The sequence below is a fragment of the Myotis lucifugus genome, unplaced genomic scaffold (assembly GCF_000147115.1).
Source record: "Myotis lucifugus unplaced genomic scaffold, Myoluc2.0 scaffold_93, whole genome shotgun sequence".
In the NCBI taxonomy this organism is placed as follows: domain Eukaryota; kingdom Metazoa; phylum Chordata; class Mammalia; order Chiroptera; family Vespertilionidae; genus Myotis; species Myotis lucifugus.
Window position 1 is genome coordinate 704,122 of NW_005871141.1, and position 22,580 is coordinate 726,701.

At 40.2% G+C, this 22,580-nt stretch overlaps 1 protein-coding gene across 2 annotated transcripts in view; it reads left to right on the top strand.

Annotated features, from left to right (window-relative positions):
* Nucleotides 1-22,332, top strand: part of NOL4 (nucleolar protein 4) — a 210,378-nt gene extending 188,046 nt beyond the window's left edge. For both annotated transcript variants that reach the window (XM_006091658.3, XM_006091659.3), the window contains 2 exons: nt 2,141-2,321; nt 21,761-22,332. In XM_006091658.3, the coding sequence (XP_006091720.1) occupies nt 2,141-2,321; nt 21,761-21,954 (375 nt within the window). In that variant the 3' untranslated portion in view covers nt 21,955-22,332. The remainder of the gene's footprint in view (nt 1-2,140; nt 2,322-21,760) is intronic.
* The last annotated feature ends 248 nt before the right edge of the window (nt 22,333-22,580 follow it).

Consider the following 22,580-nt stretch of genomic DNA (forward strand, 5'->3'; position numbering starts at 1 on the left):
CATAAGTGTTTCTTTAATCCAGGGATGAGGAACATCCAGTGTGTGGATTATATAAAGCTCGAGAAATAATTTGGTCTGGCCCTGCCAAGGCGTTAGGGGTGAGTTAATTAAATATCTGACCAAATATTGCAGGCTAATTTTTAAATTGATAATTTTGTATGGCCTGCGAGTGATGTTATAAATATCCAAATGGTCCTTGGCAGAAAAAGATTCCCCACCCCTGCTTAATCTATTGTATATTTTTAATCAATGAAATCGGAATGAAAATGATCTGTATTATCTAGTGCACTGCTGGAGGTCATTCAAGCTACCTTATTTTTCTGGAATTTTTAAAAGAAAATTTGAAATTCGTCTCATCAAAGCTGGGATAGAAATTTTGCTGTTTGATTAAATTGCCTAGACATGCAGTATTGTAACATATTAATATCAGCCTCTTTTGAAAATAATCTTCACAGCAACCCAGGGGCAAGCTGTCATTTTGAGACTTTGGGAACTAGCAGTTATTAAAAAGTTCTTACTGAGGTAACATTTGACTTCAGGAGGTATTTTTTATGCCATTAAAATCTGTGCTTCTTTGAAACCAATATTAGTGATCATTCAAAAGAAAAGCATCAATTAACTTCACATTAAACTTTTCCTCAAGACAATGCAGACTAGATTTTATTGGAATTTTCATGTGTTGTATTTCTCTACATATAGTGGGCTGCCAAGAACCTTAATAATGTAAATTTTTAAGTACAAATGACTCCCTACAAGGCCTGTTGTGATTATTAATGGAATCAATTATCTGTTCAGTGAAGTTACAATGGCTTGAAATAACAGTTAATAATGAAAGATTGAGGTAGATTTTAAATATAGTGTGTTTATGTTTAACAATACACATTCTATTATACTAAAAATCAATGAGAAAGTATGGTGGGGACAATGCCTTTTCACTTTTTTCTTATCATTAAGAAACTCTTCCTGTGAGTGTGATTTGTCATTTTCTTATCACAGGAAAGTAGGCTGGTATGTTCCAGAAGAGCCACCGCTTTCCCCAGACTAGGAACTGAAATTCTATTATGCTGCCCAAGTTATTTTCAATCAGGAAACTGGGAGGTTACACTGTTGGTGGAATTGTTTGAGGCCAGCCCCTTGCCGAGGGCCTCCAAATCGCTTTGCAGTGTAGGATATTCTCTGAGTCTCAGTGACCACAGGTCTTTACAGCAAGAAGACCTGAGCGCCCAGCAGTGTTCATGGTACTTCACAGTGGCTTTCTGAGGGAGAGCAGAGCACCCGGAGCTGCTGGTCTGGGCAATAGGAAGGGTGCGTGGCTGAGAGTCTGACCCGTGAACGACTCCCCACCACCCCGGCCCCAGCCCCTTGAAACCTCCTTTCTACTTCCTCTCTCTCTGAGTTTGACTACTTGAGATCCTCATATAAGTGGAGTCATGCAAGGTTCGTCTTTCTGTGACTGGCTTCTGTCACTCAGCTTTGTGTCCTCAAGGTTCATCCCCGCTGTAGGCTGTGACAAGGTTTCCCTCTTTCCTCAAGGCCGGGTACTTTCGCATTGTGTTTCTCTGCCATGTCTTTATCCGTCTGTCAGTGGACACGTAGCTCGCTTCCACCTCTTGGCTATGGTGAACGACTCTCTTCAGACATTGAAATTCAGTGGGAAATCAGGAGTTGCTCCATCTCCAATGGCATCTCATGTTGTTGCTTTGCTTTCTTTTTTCTTTTTCTTTTTTTTTCAGTTTTTAGCAAAGTTGTTGAAAATGTGCATGGTGTCGACTTCCTAGGGCAGTGATGGCGAACCTGTGACATGCATGTCAGAGGTGACACTCGAACTCATTTTTTTGGTTGATTTTTCTTTGTTAAGTGGCATTTAAATATAAAACAAATATCAAAAATATAACTCTTTGTTTTACTATGGTTGCAAAGATCAAAAAATTTCTATATGTGACACGGCACCAGAGTTAAGTTAGGGTTTTTCAAAATGCTGACACGCCGAGCTCAAAAGGTTCACCATCACTGTCCTAGGGACTCGGGATTTTGTTTTTTTTTTTCTTGTTCAATGCAGACATGTGGGTAAGAATAAGACAGTCCTGCTCGCGGTCAAACCGCACAGGGCTCGGTTGCTAATGGAATGTTGTCATTGTAGGACAAGTCCGCGCCAGCCGACAAGCAGAGCAAACCGGAGGCGGCCCCGACCACGCACGCAGCCTCGGCGGTGTCCGGCTCTCAGGAGGTGCTGTACATCAACGGCAACGGGACCTACAGTTACCATAGTTACCGAGGCCTCGGCGGGGGGCTGCTGAGCCTGAGTGACGCCTCCAGTAGTGGTGAGTCTCTATTACAGGCTATGATTTTATGTCCATTTGGAGGTAGTCAATTCTGTGAACCCGAGAGAAGAAAATGAATACTTTGTTAAAGCAATAGTCCCTGCCAACCTGCTAAACACAAGACCGTTTAATACAGAACCTCCATCTCGCTACAAGGATGCCCCCTGTTCCGTTGCTGTTTCTGGAAGTAGTAGCACTGCTATGCAGCTGGAGGATTGCTGTTCTTATACCGAAAAGAATTCTCAACTAAGAGAAATAGCCTTTAAGACAAATAGTTTTACATTTCACCCCCAAAGCTGTTATGTACTATTCTTCAATAGTACACATTTTCTTAATGATTGAAGTTTTTAATTTGGAAATTTGAGGGCCAGGAACTTGACTGACTTGATGAAAAATGCATACAGAGTCCTTCCTTATACCCAGGACCCTCCAGTTACAGTGCATCCCAGCACGGGTAGCATGCAGCTGTAAAAAGTAATGAAAAACATCTTTATATGCGCCAGGTGATGAAAAGTCCGTGTGCCAATATTCATTCAAGAAGGACTTATAAAATATCTTGAAAAGTTACATAGAGGCAGGGCTGAGAGAGAACGATAGGGGAAAAGGAATATAAGGCAGAATTCTCTGCTTGCACTTGTTTCTATACTTGGTTTGGTAAATTTAACTTTGGAACAGCTTATGTATTTATATAATTAGGAATGAAACTGAGTAAGAATCTCTAATGTTGAGGGGAAATGATGCGAATGAACCTCATCTGTTTGAGTGGTTGGCATCACCTCAGAGAGGAAGGGACTTCTCCCAGTGACCTCAGAACTCACGCTCCACAGCGTGCCGGCGTACAGCCAACCTTAGGTTTTTCCAGCAACCACTCTAGTATCCTGGTTCTGATGTCTGTGTATTGTGGTTCAAAGCAAACTTATAATTATGTGGTGTCAGTGCAAGCTGGGATTTTTCAGCAGGAGGCCAAGTAGACACAGATGTAAAATTGGTGAGTTTCAGCAAGAACTTCACAGTCTTGTATTTGAATTGTTAGTATCGGTGAGAACTGATATTTCCTCTCTCTTTCCACTGAAAATGCCTGAAAACGAAAACTAATTTGAATTCTAAAAGTTGACTGGGCTTGGTGGGCTTTTACTAGATTTGGGGGGGAGCTGCATTTTAGTGTCAGTACCTGCACAGTATTGGGAAGCTGCTGTGCGTCTAAGCAGGGGCCACTCTGCTGGGAGGCGGGGCTCCTAGGTCTGCTCACAACCAAAGGTCCTCCAAGGACAGGTCCCTGAGCTTCAGTTTCTATCATTTACCTCCAGCTTAAAACACACATGCGCGCGCGCACACACACACACACACACACACACGTGCATGCACGCCCGAGGTGCCTCAAGTAGAAGGAAAAAGGAGCTTATTTTGGAAAGGGATGTAGTTCCCAGTGTAGGTTCAGTGAGCCTTCTCAGCTGCTTTCATGTCTTAATTTTATTTGGACAATAAATCTGCAGGAAAGAGCAAATCTGAGATTAGAAAAGAAAAACATAAACAAAAGCTATAAAGCTGGAAACTCTAATATTTTTTAAAAAATACTTTATATATATAGTAAGAACTGATAGGTAGTTCGGAGCTTAACCACCAAATCAAAAAATGGGGTGGTGGGGGGGGGGGAATAGAGTGTATTCGCTAAAGATTTTATTGACACAAAACATTTTGTAATTTAGACTTTAAAGAGAATTCATCTATTAAATTAATGTATTTAACATAAACTAATAACAATGACTACTACTTATTGAGTCCCCTCAGTGTAATATCCATCGAATCCGTACACAGTATTACGAGATACATCCTGCCATTTGGAGGAAATTTTTATAAAATTAAAATTGCCCCACATTTAAAATAATGCCGAGGCACCACTTCCCTTTTTCCTAACACGATTGAAGCCTATTTTGGGGGGCTCAGAGGGGTTGAGTGACTTGCCCAAAGCCCCTCCATAAAGGGAGGGTCCAGGATTTGCACACAGGCCTTGTGACATTAGAGTCCGCATTGGAAGCTACTGAGCTAATAATCTGTGTCATGGACACAAGTACTGAAGCAAGTGACCGTCTCCGGTAAGTACAATATACTGTCTGTCTCCAGAAACTCTCCTAGTCTGAGCATGTCATGTAAGTGAATGCATCACATAATATGTTATCTCTTATGTCTGGCCTCTTTCACTTGGCATATTTTCAAGGTTCGTCTATGTTGTAGCATGTGTCAACACTGTGTTCTTTTTTATTGCCAGATGCTCTATTCTATGGATAGGCTATATTTTGTTTAACCGTTCAAATTGATGGGCACTGGGATATTTTCCACCTTTTGAGTTACTATGAATGATGCTACTATATAAACCTTTGCTTTACGTGTGTGTGTGTGTAATCAGTGTATTGTGCTTATACTTAGAAGTGGAATTACTGGTTCATGTGGTAACTCTGAGTTTAACATTTTGAGGAAATAACTGAACATGCGATGGCTTTATGTTCATTTTATCCTTTTTAAATTTCTTTCAACTATGTCTCATAGTATCTATATATATAAAAGGCTAATATGCAAAGTGTCCTCTTGGGAGTTTGACCAGGAGAACGAGAGTTCAATTGCTCGCTATGATGTGCGCTGACCACGAGGGGGCGATGTGGAACATGGTGGGCAACCAGTGGCGGCGGAGTGCTGAGGGAACAAGGGAAGGAGGAGGTGGAGAAGAGGGGAACCTGAGCGCCCTGATCGCCGGCCAGGCCTAGGGACCCTACCAGTGCATGAATTTCATGCACTGGGCCTCTAGTTTATAATACAAGCTTTACACTTTTTATTTTTACTGCTAAATATTTCTCTTTATGATGCTACTGTAGATGGAATGTTTTCATTAAAACGTTAGTCTACATTTTTCTGTTTTGGAAGAGTTTGTGAGGTGTTGATATTCATACTCTAAATGTTTCGTAGAATTCAGGAGTGGCCTGTGCCTGGGCTTTTCTGGGAAATTTTTGATTACTAACTCAACCTCTTGACTTGCTATAAAGTCCAGTTATATTCTCCGATTCCTCTTGAGAAGTTTGTTTCCAGGAATATGTCCATTTCAACTGAATTATCTAATTTATTGACGTAGTTGTTCATAGTATTCCTTCGTAATCCTTTTTATTTTTGGCCCCTCTATCGTTTCTAATTCTAGTCATTTGAGTGTTCTCCCTTTTCTTCTTGGTGATATTCTAGATAAATTTTGTCAAATGCTGCCATCTTTTCAAAGAACAGCTCTTGGTTTCATTGATTTTTCTCTATTGTTTTCTACTCTCTTATTTCATTGATTCCTATTCTCCTATTATTTTCTTCATTTTCCTTACATTGTTTAGTTTGCTCTTATTTTTCAGTGGAAAATGGAAAGTTAAGATGTTTGTTTGAAGTCTTCTTTTCTCAGGCATTTACAACTATACACTTCCTTTTAAGCACTGCTGTATCTGCATCACAAAATTTTGGTATGTTGTGTTTTAGTTTTCATTCACCTCAAAGTATTTTCTAATTTCCTTTGACCCATTGGGCTTTTTAGGTATGGTGCTCAATTGCCACATATTTGTAAGTTTCCCAAATTTCTTTATGTTACCGATTTCTAGCTGTATTCCACTATGGCCAGACAACATACTTCATATAATTTCTATAATCCTGTCAAGTTTATTGAAGCTTCTTTTGTGATCCAGATCATGGTCTGTCCTGGAGAATGTTTCATGTTTCATGGAGAATGTACCTGGGAATAATGTGCATTCTGCTGTTGGTGGTGGGGCATTTTGTAAATGTATATTGGGCCTAGTTGTTTTATAGTGTTTAAATCTATATTCTTGTTGACCATCAGTCTAATTTGTATAGCCATTATTGAAAGAAGGGTATTGAAGCCTTCAAGTACTATTGTTGAATTGTTTACTGTTGCCTTCAATTCTGACAATTTTGTTTCCTTTATTTTGGGACTCTGTTGTTAGGTATTGATATTGGTATATCTTCTTATTGGACTCACTCTTTTATCATTGTAAAATATCCTTTATCACTAGTAACTTTTTAAGTTTATTTTGCCTAATATTAGTTATTTATGTAATATCAGGAAAAGACCATGGTAATTTGGATTATCATGGTAGTACTGAAAACGAAGCTAAGTGGGCAAAGCTTTGGACATGGTAGTGACATACAGAAGAGTATGGAACAAATTGAGTATTGCTCACCTCTACTCAATTACAACCAAAATAATTTTTTTTGATCCATAAATGGCTAAGTAATTTTGGGAGCCCAATGCCAAATTAATATGTGGGCCCTTTCTATAAACATTAAGTATTTCAAGATGCTGATAACAGAGCATTAAAGTTTAGAGCTCTTCTGGGCACAGGCTCATGTGGGTCTACACATGTTTAACACCCCACTCTTTTTTTCTTTATTTAGTAAGTTGGAGAAAGCATTGCATTTTCATGAAAAAGGTAGAGAGCTAGGAATTTAGCTCCTTCCCAATATGGACTTAACCCTTCCCCTTGCTACCATTACTATAGCGAGAGTCCTTTCTCAAATGTGAACTAAAGAAATTCTCTTCAGTTTAAGTCAAAAGCAGTTATTTGCTAAGACTGGTGTTTTGCCTTTTGTTTGTTTGGGCAATGACTTTGGGCTTGTCACTGAGTTACAAAGAGCCACCTCAGTTGTGATTTGCTGCATGCGTCCTGGTTATCCTGCTACGCCTGGCTTTTCCCAGCAGACGGTCTGAGTTGTTCAATGTTGTCCTTTGCTGTATCCTTAAGGGATCTTTATCTCATCACGCAAAAGCCAAAAGATGTATTGACTAAGCACTCAGAAAGTCAACCTGTGTGACCTTGAGCAAATCGCCCAGCTCTCCTGACCTATTTCTTCGTAGCCTTTAAAAAGGAGCTCTAAATACCTTTCATCTCAAAAACCCGCACTGCCTGTCGCGCTGGTGTTGGCTCTCACCACTTTGATTTCTTTTATCGGGGGTAGGGGGAGGCTTGTTTTAACAGAAAGGCAGCCTGATTGATCAGGCCCAGGATTGCCTTTATGTGGGGACTTCCTTCATAAATTCTGGGAACCCCAAACATTCTGACTTTGTTTAAAAAATGTTATCTTTAGCTTATTTTTTTCATTTTTTAAGACATCAGAATAGTCATTCCCTGTAACACATTTGGAGCCGTGGAGAAAGGAACTACACACATATACATAAATCTTGAGAGCTAAAGAGGATATAGACGGTGAGCATTACATGACATGCCAACATCGTATCTGAAGGCCAACAACTCCAGTTAACCTAAGTGTGAGAATTCTTGACTTTAAAGTTTGCAGAGATGTCTGAAAAGTGTAGAAGGGAGCAAGGACTTTTTTAGCATTTATATTTCTTTATTTTTCTTTATTTTCTTTACCATCACCATTTATCCACCCTGTACCCTGTTCCACCCCACCCCACAGTCACCACACTGTTGTCCGTGTCCATGAGTTCTTCCTTTTCTTTTTTTATTTATTTAATTTTTGTGGGAGCAACAACTTTTAAGAGACCAAGTTGAATTAACTATACATCTGACAATGTATAAAGCAGATGAAGACCACCAGAATTCAAACCATTAACAGAAAAACTGGGAAGTATGATGTGGATTGGCAGTGGCAGCATAAATAGTAGGACAAAGATTGAAGGAGATACGGTGCTTGTAGGACCTTTTAAGCCAGTGTAATAGGAACATCAGCCCTGCAGATTGTACTGTGTTCAAGAAGAATGCAAAGGCAGAATGAGAAAGGAAACGTAACAGTGTTTGGATTTAACTTAAGTATTTTTGGGTCCTCGTGTTCAAATCACTGTAATGGGTCCTCTGTTAGTCTGTTCGGGCTACTAGAATAAAAATACCGTAGACTGGATGGCTTGAACAACAAACATTATTTCTCACAATTCTGGAGGCCGAGAAGTCCATGAGCAGGTGCCTGGATAGAGCCTGCTTCCTGGTTCTTAGATGGCTGTCTTTGCACTGTGTGCCCACATGGGGGAAGGGGAAAGGAGCTCTCAGGGTCTCACTTGTAAGGGCGCTAATCCCATTCAGGAAGGCCCCACCCTCCTGACTTACCTCCTAAGGACCCCATCTCCAAATCCCATCACATTGGAGATTAGCTTTCTGTAAGTGAATTTTGAGGGGACTGCAAACAGTCTGTCTATAGCCACTACTTTGAGAAACAAGGTTGAGGAAGGCAGAATCACGGACCTCAAGAAACTGACAGATCAATTAGAGATCATTTGTCCTCCTCTTGTCTACATCTCAAAATCCTTTAGGACTCTGATTAAATAGCACTTCCTCTGTGAAACTTCACCTGGCTACCTCCCACCCTTTGGGAGATGAGTCACTTTCCTGCATGTGCCTTTATTCTAGCACTTCACTCACTGACTTGCGACATGTTTTCAAATATTTTCCCTATGCACTCCTTCAAAGCTGAAACTCTGCCTCGTTCACGGTGACGTCTCCTGAATAAGGCCAGACATAGGAGTGCTCCACTGTCGTGACATAATGAATACCTTTTTAAAAAATAGAACATGTGCTGCCCAAAATCAAAAAGCCACAAAGAGAATTATTTATGTATATCAGAGGGCAGGGTGAAGGGCTTCTCTTTGATAAAGGAATCAGGAAAGAAGAAAGACTAACCTGAGTAGACGGATTCTGTGGATGAAAGAGGACGGCTCCCGGGTGTGGTATAATTTTGAATACAGTGGCAGGGGGAAAAGCCTGCCCGTGGCAGAGACCTGGTAGCCTGGACAGGGTGCCCTTCAAACCCTCCATTTGTTTAGAGCTGGCAAGTCTGCCCCCAACAACCCAGATTTTCAAGTGGGAGTGTTATCAAAATGACAGCAGTTGCAATTTGCATGAAGAGTTTATTCAAATTACCCAACTGAAGTGAGAAGCAAGGAAGCAGCCAATCCTCCAGTTATGATCACATCCAATTGCACAGGACTCCGGGCTGCTTTCTTCCTATCGGGAAGTTCACACTGAGCTGTCTACAGGGGGCAGCTGTGGTTCGCTGTGTGATCCCAGGGATCTCAAGTGTAAATTATATGCATTAGACGTAAGTCAGCTGCTGAGCTTTCCCTTCCATGAGCTCCACTGGGCAGACGGAAATCTAACAAGACCAAATTGTAGGAATAATGACCATAATAACTAACATTTGTATGGCAATTGCTAGTTTGCCTGAATCTTGACATTCATTATCTTTATTCCCCACCAACATTCAGGATTTGTGGCTATAAAGGTTCTTTGGATCCTGGCCTGTAGTTAGGAATTGAAGGAGGCCTTGCCTTAAGATTTACCCACCCCCCAGAGCTGGTCCATGATGCGTAGCTGGCGTTGTACACAGACAGTGCTGTCCCTAGGCACCAGCGTTTGGAAATGTCACTTCTCACTTGAGATTTTCAAAGAGGTGCTTCTGTTCATTTACTGTCTTCACTTCTCATCAACCATTCACTCTTCAATCCACTATAAATGGCTTCTCCCCACCATTTTACTGAAATTGGTCAGGGTAAGTTTATCAGTGAGTTCACTTAAAGATTATTTTTTCCATTTATCTTATCAGATTTTTTTTCTTTATTAAGGTATTACATATGTGTCCTTATCCCCCCATGTCCCCCCACTCATGCCCTCACCCCCCTGGTGTCTGTGCCATTGGTTATGCTTATATGCATGCATACAAGTCCTTTTGTTTCAGTTATTTTAGAGATTTTAAGAATTGCAAATAAATTGTAATATAGGTATTTAAAACCTCTTTGACATTGGCTGGGATTTGTAAAACTAAAAACTATTGACCTAAAGAGGTAAACTGAGGCAAGCTAAAACGGTGAGTTTATTCTGGAATAGCAATTCAGAACATGCAAATGGTAGCAAGCTATAGGTGAGTGGCTGGGAGTCTGGGCAGGGACTGTAAAAAGGAGAGTTCAGTCAGATTCTGTTAAAAGAAAATGAAGACACAAACAGTCCAGTTATACAAACAAGGCTCAATTTAGCTCGTTTTGCAAGGCCAACAACCTGGGTCGTTTTTTGTTCATGCCTCTGGAAACCATAAGCAAAACTTTCCAAGGTTGACAGGAGACAACCTCTAGCATTTTTTAAATTTTTTATTGATTAAAGTATTACATACATCTCCTTTTTCCCCCTAGACTTCTCCCTAGTGTCTGTGTCCATTGGTTATGCTTATATGCATGCATACAAGTCCTTTGGTTGCTCTCTTACCTCCCACCCCCTGCCTTCCCTCCGGGGTTTGACTGTTCAATGCTTCTCTGTCTCTGTATCTATTTTTGTTCATCAGTTTATGTTCATTATATTCCACAAATGAGTGAGACCATGTGATATATATCTTCCTTTGACTGGCTTATTTCACTTAACATTAATGCTCTCCAGATCCATCCATGCTGTTGCAAATGGTAAGAGTTCCTTCTTTTGCACAGCTGTGTAGTATTCCATTGTGTAGATTTACCACAGATTTTTAATCCACTCATCTGATGGGAACTTAAACTGTTTCCATATCTTAGCTATGGTAAATTGTGCTGCTATGAACATGGGGGTGCATATATCCTGTCTGATTTCCTGGGATATATATTCTTAGAAGTGGGATCACTGGGTCAAATGGCAGTTCCATTTTTAATTTTTTGAGAAAACTCCATACTGTTTTCCAGTGGCTGCACCAGTCTGCATTCCCACCAGCAGTTCACGAGGGTTCCTTTTTCTCCACATCCTCACCAGCACTTGTCATTTGTTGATTTGTTGATGATAGCCATTCTGACAGGTATGAGATGGTACTGCATTGTCTTTTTTATTTGCATCTCTCAGATGTTTAGTGACTTTGAGCATGTTTTCATATGTCTCTTGGCCTTCTGTATGCCAAACCTATAGCATTTAAGACAATTCCAATATCATCAGTTTTCTGTAAACCAGTCCTTCTTGACTTTTGTTTTCCTGAGGGCACACATGTGAGACTTTCCATTTTTAGATTGAATTTCTTGACAAAACACATTTAAAAAGAATACCCTTGACGTTTGCAGGAAGCAAACCCAAACTTTTAATGATTGGGATTGATGTTACTCACTTGCTGGAAATGTTAAAGGAAAAGGAGTGCAGCCTCTTTGGGGTTTTCGGGAGCCCTCAATCATTCACCCATTTCTGTAGGTCAAGGGTCTCTAAGAAAAGGAGAGGTGAGCGCCCCGTGTTTGCCCTGAACGGCCAGCGCATGGCATTGGCTTTGCAGCTCAATATCGGCCAGCTCTTCCTGGCATCAGCTTTCTAAAAGCCTGTTCTCTCCAGGAAAAGGGATCGTTATGTACTGCAGATCCTTTTGAGAATTTTGAGTTGTGCCTTCTCACTGAAGCAGGGGAGTGAAAAGGAGACTCCTTCTTGAGCCTGCTGGTATACCATTCAGGACTGTCCAGGTGGCATGAGTTCATTATGGTTGGCTTGTTGTTTTCCTTACACAACTCCCTTCGGCATGTCCTCTGGGAATGTCTGAACGTGTCCGTTAAATTTGACTGGCCTCACCAGCCCTCTGCTACTCAGGAACGAGCTCTCTTGGGGAATTCAGAATGTTCTACTAGTCTAGGAAGTGAGAATTATCAGAGTTATTATAGATGAGGATTTAAGAACTTATTCCTGATTGTTTTGTTTATCTATCTTTGTAAATAGGTGATTTTCTGAAGTGGTATGCTCTGTTTCTTTTGTTAGTCAATCTGCTATAGGTTCTTTGTGGTTACCATTAGGCTTACATAAAAATGGAACAAAAATAAAAGTGTAAAAGAATAAAACAAATCTCTAATCTTTACTGAGGATATTCTGGAGGTTTTTATCGTATGTTGATCCTTGTTACTATATTTCCCATTCATCTGTGGGAATCATTGGAAAGATAAAACTAATAGTGGCCCAAAAAGGTAGGACCTGAGTCTGAGCTCTCTGAAAACCAAGGAATGAACACTTTTGTTTTCTGGTTTTAGGAACTGTTTCATGTTGCTTGAAAACAAAAAACTATATAGGCATATAAGTACATATATAAGAATTCATTATGCTCTCATGTAGTATAATTGATTCAACTGAAGCTAACTCCTCTCTTTCTTTACTGCAATATTTGTATTTTTCCCACAAGCCAAAAGTATGCAGAAAGAGAAGCCTGCTAAGAGTCTTTCCCCTCACAAATCTCTGAGACTACTGGGAAAATGATTCACTTTCAGATCATCCTAGTTTATCAGAATGATTTATCAGGTCTCTGCAAAACACTGAATTGGGAGGTCAAATGGGAAGGCGACGCGCTGAGTGCCAGAAATTAGCAAATATAAATAGACGACCAGCTAGGAAGGCCGATGGGGGAAAGGACTGAGTCTTTCCTAATTGATTGTGTAGAGACAGTCAGTGAGATGAGAACAAAAATATTGAGATGTTTACGGTTTTTCTCTGAATAAGATACACTTAGATGCGAAAAATGAAATAAGATGAAATACAGAAGGACCTGAAAAGGAAAATTTTAATAGATGGGTTTTTAAAGACAGGTCCAAGAGATTTACATTTTGAGGTATATGAAGATTCAGCTAAATTTGTCTCAGGACAATCGGGTGTGTAATTTTTTAAAATGTATGGGATATTGACTATTATAATCTAAAGTAAACACTCATGATGGAGCTGTAACTTTACCTATAATTGCTGTCAGTGTTTGATTTTTAGTTTTTCTAGAAATAAGACATAATTGGGGGGAGGGGAGGGGGGACCTATATACTCCCCTTCTCTCCTGGCATAATGCCGTAATCAGCTACTTATCCTTGACAGCGATCTGTATCTTGCTTTTTGTGTTTTCTTAAATGTCTGTAGAATATGATACCAGCATATTGTTACCTACTTTATAAACACCCTGTTCCTTGGTAACCTAATGTTGATTAACCAGCCTTTAAGTAGAGAAGGGTAAATATGATGAAGTGGAGAGGAGTAAAGTATTTGACCGAACAATCGTTAGAATTACAGCAGACCTAAATGGGTTTAAAGATGGCTTCAGTTTGACATAGACCTCAGAGGAGACAAACATTTCCACTGAACTGTAGCATCTGACCATCTCTCCCACTCAAACCCCTAACAATGGCGTTACTGCTAGGCCTGGGATCACTCCATGTTTTGTTCTGTTGTAATCTATTATTTGTTAAGGGACAGATGCATAAGTAAAATGTAGCTCTAATTTGAGAAAATAGACCCATACAAAACAATCTTCCAAGAGTAAAGGAAATATTTGTACATATATATGCCAAAAACGGTCTTTTAAGAAAAAAGCTTTGGAGTATAAAAGATGTGTTACGTTATAATGAAGGGAAATCATTTTCCAGAAAGTCACAATTGTCTAGAAACTATGTGCCCCAATAACATAGCCTCCAATTAATTAATTACAAGAAGAAAATGACACATCCACAATCATAGCCATTGACTTTCAACACACTTCTCTCAGAAACTAATGGACAGAAAAAATAATTTAGATTTGAAAAAATAATTAAAATGGAATCTGGTTATATCTAGAACCTACCCCGACTATCTGGTAATACACATTCTTTCTAACATATTGACCACTTAAGCAACTGATGACAACCAAAGACTTAATGTACTGATAGCATTGTGTTCAGAAATATTTGTAATTAGTGGGACAGAAAACTGGTTTGGTACTCACATTAGAAAATTAAGAAGCTACTCATTTAACTCAAGAAGTTAGAAACAGAAAGTGCAAACTACAGAAGAAAATAAATGGAGAAATTAAATAGAAAACAAAGAATAGAGAAGACCAACAAAATCAAAAGCAGAATCTTTGAAAGATTTAAAAAACATCTGAGAAGATGAACCAAGATAAAGGAAGCTTAAAATAATAGGAATTCAAATAAAGGAACAAATAAAAATGTTTATACCTTTGTGATGGCATACCTGACAATTTAGATATGATATTATCTTTTACAAGTATATAATTGACCAATACACAAAGGAATAGCTATTCCAAATGTATTTTTGATGATTAAACATGTTGAATCATTATTGTAAAACTCTATCCAGCCCTGGCCGGTTTGGCTCAGTGGATAGAGCGTTGACCTGCAGACTCAAGGGTCCCAGGTTCGATTCTGGTCAAGGGCATGTACCTTGGTTGCGGGCACATCCCCAGTTGGGGGTGTGCAGGAGGCAGCTGATCGATGTTTCTCTCTCATCGATGTTTCTAACTGTCTATCCCTCTCCCTTCCTCTCTGTAAAAAAATCAATAAAATATATTTTTAAAAAAACAAAAAAACTCTATCCATTAAAAAATCAGACCCAAATGGTTTACAAATGAGTTTTACTCAAACTTGAAGGACATTCCACAAACAGATCTAAAAGAGGGGAGAAGAAAAGGAAGTGGAAAGCACCGGGCTCATTTTGTGATGCTTCTGTAATCCTATCATCCAGAACAGTATTGCCTTTTTAGGCAAATTATATTGCAATGACTTGGGAATATAAATGCAAGTCATTAGCATACTGACTCTAGTATCTGCTGTAATCCAGGCCTTATGTTGAGTGTTTCAGAGGCATTAGCGATTTTGCCTCAATGCTGAGAGTAACGGTTACTTTTTTCACCCTTTGGCAGAAAAGTATGAAAATATTGATAAAATACCTCTATTAAACATCTGATCAAAATATAAAATGAGCCTGCAATCAAAGTAAGTTTACAAGTGGTTCATGGATTAGTCAAGCAGGGGAAGTCATATTCCTACCAATGGTGAGTTTATTAAATTGTTTGCTCACAGTGGCTGAAGGAATGTGTCCAGGGAAAACAAACTTGTTTGTTAGCATTATGACAAAAACTGCTTGAAGAGTTGAAGAAATTGAGATATTGACAATATCAATAGTCAATTTAAAAAAGCAATTCAACTGATTTCAAGTGGTTTTCCTTGTTTTTCAATAAGTTGAGATGTTATTGATACTAATCTCTTATTTACTCTGAGTTTGAAGTGACAGAAGAATTAGCATCTATGCATAATATGAATGAAACAACTTTAGCTGAGTACATTTTCAAAGTTAAGGAAGAAAACGAATTCAGTACAACCTGAAGTAGAATTTGCTAAGAAGGGTGAAGCAAAAATAGGCTTGTTTGGACAAATTTACAAAGTTTGTTAAAACATAGGCAGCTGGTAATTCCTTGAACTATTTATCAGCAGGTAAATTGTAGAAAACGTTTGCATCTATTATGTGTTGTTGAAACAATAGTGTCAACTTCATTTGTTCTCATTAATTTCATCATCACTTCTATGAAATTTTGTCAGAAATAGAATCAGATCATCATGGTAAAGTTGTATTGCAATTTTTCTCAGGTCAGGGCTAAGACTGAAAAGAACTGTTCTCACATTATTAACAAACAATGAGTGGCTTTGGAAATTTTGCTACAGAAATGACAAAGTTTCTTGATTAAGTTAATCTAAAACTACAAGGCAGAACAGTGCTTTTCTGTGAAGCTTTTGCTGTGCTCAAGTTATTTTGCTGATGACCAACGTTGTTTGATCACAAGTAACGATTAGCTGCTTTATAAACTTCCCACACAAATTTCTAGTTGATGTATTTACTGAGCACACACTACAGGCTCAGCAATGTTTTTTGGTCCTTGATGTAAGGGCTTAAGTAAATTCCCATCTTTCAAAATTGTTTTCACTGCTCAACTGCAAAGCTTCCCCTCTAAGTGGAAGTAACTAATCTGCAATGCACTTCTAAGAGGCAATTCCGTAGCAATAAATGCCTTCCTCAAACAAGTCAACTTTACAACTCGAGGACTAGAAAAAGAAAGCCCACAGTTAGTAGAAGGAAGGAAATAACAAAGTCCAGAGCAGAAGTAAATGAAATAGAGACCAAGACCGTTGAAAAGATCAACAGAATCTATAATACTTTCGTAGACTTGCTAAGAAAAAGACATGACTCAAAAAATCAAAATTGAAAAGAGAACACATTACAATTGATACCACTGAAATATATAGGACCATAAGAGACTACTATGGATAATTATACGCCAACAAATTGGACAATCTAGAAGAAAATGGATAAATTGCTAGAAACATAATCGACCAAGACTGAATTATGAAGAAATAGGAAATCTGACAGAATGATTACTAGCACGGAGATTGAATCAGTAACCAAATCTTCCAACAAAAGCCCAGGCTTTTCTGGTGAGTTCCATCAAACTCATCCACAAAATAGAAGCGAAGGAAAAACTTCCAAACCCATTTTACGAGTCCAGGATGACCCAGCATCATCTCAGGTACCCAAGCTGATCATCGCAGGACCTGGTTTCAAAGCATATTGCCAGGAGGATGTTGCAGACTTTTATAACAGATGCTGGGAGTCAGGAAACCACTGCTACCCAACTAGAGGGATGACTAGGGCAGTGACAACCAGGATCAAATTGAGGCTCTAGCCATGAAGGAACCAACAGCCGCCACCTCAGTATGACCTCGTGTTAAACCTGGGCATCTCTGGGCCCTTGGCTTCTTGTCTCTTGAACATTTTTAAATAGAAATAAATTATGGTTTAAAATAAACAGCCCGATCACCACTCGCTCCAGCCAACAGGCCGTCCCTACACACCACACCTTTGCTTGCCTTCCTCTGGGGCAGCCGTCCTTCTTTACCTAATACGTTTCCTCCGAGCTGGGCCACAGCGGTGCAGGACAAAGGGCCAGGCTCTCTTTATGGCTTTGGACAAGCCAGTGAACCTGCCAGGGCTGTTTCACCTGCTTTAACACGGGCGGTCATCCTGCTCTGCTGTCCCCGCCCAGCTGTTGAGAGGCTCTGAGGGGAGAAGTGGGCAATAATTTGTCCACTTGTGAATATTTTTGCTTCCCTGTCTAATCTAATAACTTGGAAGTTTTGAATAAACACTCATCCAAAATAATTTCTTGTGGTTTTCATTTATATATGCAATCCTGAGCCTGTAGATCCAAAAGCAGTCAACTTTCTTCCAGAAAACAAAGTCACAGGTGTGGATGGCCACTAAATTACTGAGCTATCTATAGAGTTGCCTGTGTTAATAGTGATCTGAGTAAAAGAGTGGAAGCCCTGTCTTCGTTTGGAAGTTTATCTCCTTGAGGCAGAGGTGGAGAGTAATCCATAAACTGCAGTCCAGATTCCATTTCCACAGATTTAACCAACCCAGATGGGAAATATTTGAAGACAGAAAAAGTTAAGTTGTTGCCGACATCTCCTACATAGGTAGGCCAGTGATGGCTGCATCTGTACAAAACACACACTGACTTTGTCATTTTCTCCTAAATAATACAGCACAACTATTTACATAGCACTTACATGGTATCAGGTATTAAGTAATACAGAAATGATTGAAAGTATATGGAAGGATATGCAGATACTATGCCATTTTATATAAGCGACTTGGACATCACAGATTTTGGTATCCTCAGAGGTCCTGGAATTATTCCCACGGATACCAAGGGATGGCTATATTCAAATAAAATAATTTCTCTTACCCCAAAGAGAACTGGAGCCCTAATCCCACCCTTTCTCAATCCCAGTTAAGAGCACCTAACAGCAACTTGGCAGCAAAACCATCACAAAATGGTACACCTTCAAACGATGCAGTCAGGCAACCGGACATAGAGACCTACAGAGCTGAGAGCAAAACCCTTTCCGTTTTCTTTCATAAAGATTTGCACGGTCCTGGGATTCCTGAAAGTCAAAAAAATTTTTTAAGTAGCTTATGATGCTCAGGGTGGGACCAGGGCTCCAGTTCTCTTTGGGGTAAGAGAGGTTATTTTATTTGAATACTCGAGGCCCAATGCATGAAATTCATGCAAGGGGCTCGGCCCCCACCTGCCGCAGCTTTGTCTGGAAGGACATCCGGATGGACGTCTGGTCTAATTAGCATATTACGCTTTTTTTTTATTATAGTCATCCCTTGGTATCCGTGGGGGAATGATTGCTGTTAACGATTTGCTTGGATGCTTGTTCAGTCATTTCTGTTTGCAGGTGTGACCTCCCCTACCTCTCGCCCTTCCAGCTTGCTATGTGAGCATCACGATTTTATAACCTGAATGAGTGGAAGCTAACTGCTGCTGCATAACCAAAGCTTTGAAAGGCCAGAGCAGACGTGTATATACGTTCCTCTCGGATGTCAGAGTTTTTGTGTGCTCGTCTCCTCTCTGCCCTAATTAAATTCCAAGGGAAGCTATTTCTCTCTCCTGGGACCATTGCCTCCTGGCTGACAGAAGCCTTCTCCCTTCAGGGGAGAGGGTGGACGGGGTCATGTCTTGACCTATCTCCATGCCTCAAGGAGAACTAGAAGGATAAAATAACATCCCTGGTTTAGTTCATGAAAGGAATACTGTTCTCTGAAAAGTTCTGGCTTTAGAAAAATCTGTTGAAATACTTTCAAGTTATAGAATCATTACAATTTTTTGAGTGTGCCTTTAGTTAAGTGCTTAGTTATATTCAAGGACTTCACATCTATTACCAGCTGAAAATTTAATAATTATAGCAATTAAGTGTTCATTGTCACAGTTCTTACCTTTATCTATATAATAAAGTCTTATTAATTATCAAATAAAAATTGATATAAAAGGTCTTAACACACATGTCTGATTTGAAGATCTTTAAAAAACTGTAAATTTATCTAATTAAATGTACTGGGGGCAACATTGGTTAATAACACAATTCTATAATACACTATCTGTATATTGCACTGTATGTTCACCACCCAGAGTCTAGTCTCTTTCCGTGGCCATAAATTTGACCACTTTACTTTCTTCATTCTCCCCTCACCCCATCCACCCCTGTGCCCCTCTGGTAAACACCATACTGTTGTCTGTGTCTGTGCGCTTGTTTGTCTGTTTGCTATGGCTTTCTGCTTTATATATCCCACATATAAGTGAAATCATGTGAAATCGTATGGTTCTTATCCTTTTTCATCTTATTTCACTCAGCATCATACTCTCAAGATCCATCCACGTTGTCACAAATGGCAATATTTCATTTTTCACAGACCAATGGAATATACTTGAGAGCCCAGAAATAAACCCACACACACACGGGAAACTAATTTTTGACAAAGAAGCAAAAAAACATACAATGGAGAAAGGAAAACCTCTTCAATAAATGTTGGAAAAACGGGAATGTAACTAGCCTGCTATGTGATAGCATACGCAAAAATGAACTCAGCATAGTTTAAAGACAACAGTAAAATATATAGAAAAAAAACATAGGCACTAAATGTATGGACCTTGGTCTCAGAGTGGTTTTCGTGAACTTAACCCCAAACACAAGGAAAGTAAAAGCAAAAATAAATGAATGGGACTACATCAAGCTAAAAAGCTTCTGTAAAGCAAAAAGCAAACAAACCTGACAACAAAACCAAAAGGCAAACAATGCCTCTGATAAGGGGGTCAATATCCAAAATATACAAAGAACTTACACAGCTCAACAAAAACCAAGCCATCCAATTTACAAATGGGCGGGCCTGCACAGGCGCTTCCCCAGGAGGGCGTCCAGAGGGTCAGCAGACACATGAAAAGATGCCCAGCCTCACCTGCTCTAGGGACACGCGAATGACCACCACAGTGAGAGGCCACCTCACGCCCGCTGGAATGGCTGTTCGCCTTACAACGAGAAGTGAGTGCTGAAGAGGGTGTGAAGAAAGGGAACCCACTTACACTTCGAATAGGAATGTAAATTGGTTCAGCCACTCTGGAGGTTCCTCAAAAAACTAGGAATAGCGCTACCATATGACCCAGCAATCCCTCTTCTGAGTATCAACCCGAAAAATTTGAAAACACTTATAAAGATCTACATATGGGGGGGGAGCAGCTGGGGAGAGGTCAATGGGGGGGAGACATCTGTAATATTTTCAACAATAAAGAATTTAAATTAAAAAAAATCTATGTAGCCCTATGTTCTTCGCAGCATTATTCACAGCAGCCAAGACATGGAAGCAACTGAAGTGTCCTTAGCAGGTGGTTGGATAAAGACGTGGTACATGCATGAGAAATGATGAAATATAAATGATTCAGTAAACATTTACAAAATGTCAGAAGGCAGAGCTATCTGACTCGCTTTAAATATATGTTAAGAAAAAAGTTGCCCTAACCGGTTTGGCTCAGTGGATAGAGCGTCAGCCTGCGGACTGGAGGGTCCCGGGTTCGATTCCGGTCAAGGGCATGAACCTTGGTTGCAGGCACATCCCCAGTAGGAGGTGTGCAGGAGGCAGCTGATCGATGTTTCTCTGTCATCGATGTTTCTAACTCTCTATCTCTCTCCCTCGCTGTAAAAAATCAATAAAATATACTTTAAAAAAAAGAGAAAAAAGTTTTTAACACATGTTTTTGCAAATAAATACAGAAGGGACATGAACAGGACCTAAACCAGTGTTCCCAGCCCGGTGTCTTTGTGGCATTGTTTGTACTAATCATTTGCTTACTGCACACTTCAGACTTCACTCTATGTCCACATGTTTAATCATAGTCAGCCGCACAGAAGCAAGCCTTGGTCTGAAAGGAAAAAGTACCCAGATTCGCGTCCATATTGTGCCACTTACAAGTTGACTTAAACATGTGACATGCTCCCCCGCCTCTCCGTTCCTTCTTGTTGAGTAACTCGGCACCATTAGCATTACAGCTGGGGGTGTTTATGCGTCTGAAGTGGTGGGGTCTAATCATTTAACAAACAGCAAATGAAAAGCATTTGTGAGCCACATCATTTACTCGTCAGAGAAACTTCTACCTGTGGGAGGTAGACCCGACATTGAATTTTCTAAAAGGCACACGTTAAAGAAAAGGTCTTTCCACCAGGAGAGGTGATTGCCAGAAATTAGACCCGGAGAACGCCCAGCCGCTCATTTTGCATGTGTTGCTCTTTAGTCTTTCTGAGTGGTAACTTTTTAAAAAAATATTTTATTTCAGAGAGGGAAGAAGAGGGAGAGAGAGATAGAAACATTAATAATGAGAGAGAATGATGGATCGGCTGTCTCCTGCACGCTCTCTCCTGGGGACCGAGCCCACAACCCGGGCACGTGCCCTGACCGAGAATGGAACCTTGACCTCCTGGTTCACAGGTGGACACTCAACCACTGAGCCACACCAGCCGGGCCTGAGAGATGTCTTTGATTAAAGCAGGGGTCCTCAAACTACGGCCCGCCGAAAACATTTATCCGGCCCGCAGGGTGTTTTTGCCGCCACTGTGTGCATAGGAATTTGTTCATAGTTTTTTTTTTTTAAACTATAGTCTGGCCCTCCAACAGTCTGAGGGACAGTGAACTGGCCCCGTTTAAAAAGTTTGAGGGCCCCTGGATTAAAGGTATCAGCAGCTTCTCCTGAAGGAGTACATGAATTAAGTCAACAACGAATTATGCTTATGTTCAAAGTACCAGAATGAAAGCTGTGTTCTGATTCTGTGACCATTTCTCTAGGGCCCACGGATCTCAGCATGAAGAGGCAGCTGGCGCCCAGCTCCGGGTCCTCCAGCAGCTCCAGCTCCAGGCCCCAGCTGAGTCCCACCGAGATCAACGCGGTGAGGCAGCTGGTGGCCGGGTACCGAGAATCAGCTGCATTTTTACTGCGTTCAGCGGATGAACTGGAAAATCTTATTTTACAGCAGAACTGACTCGGAAGGCGATCCTCGTCACCGAGGTCTCCGTTTGCACTAATGACATTCTGACTTCCCAGCAGAGAGGGCCCTCCTGCACAGTCTTAAGGGAAACACTTCCATTCTGCCACGTTGTCCTGGGTCTACAGTGTGATGTGTTCAGGTGCTTCAAAGGAACTCTGGCCTCTGAAGCACTTGAGATGCTGTGTGTCCGGCCTGCTGCTTTTTGTTTTCGTGTCAGCATAACTGTCTGGGCCCAAAAAAAAAAGGCTGTAGATTCCTACTTCAAGGATAAAATGGAAGAAGCTTGTGGTATAAAGAATAGCTCCAGATCCAACTGAAATATTAGAGGAATTTGCTACTGACTTATTGGACTGAAAGCTGCAGGATCTGGCAAAGAAGAAAACACAAAGCCAAAATTTCTTGTTACAGGTTATCACAATGAAAAGGATCTTGTATTTTAAAAAAATATATATATATGTAATTTTTATAAAAAGGAAACTTGTTTTTCATTCAAAATGGTCATTTTTACTTTGGTAACTTTTTCATAGGTCCTAAAAGAAAACTGTTTTGAGAAACTACTGTAAGTACCTTTTCCACATCCCTTTGCCTTCTCCTCTTTCCAAATTCTTTCTACAAAAATA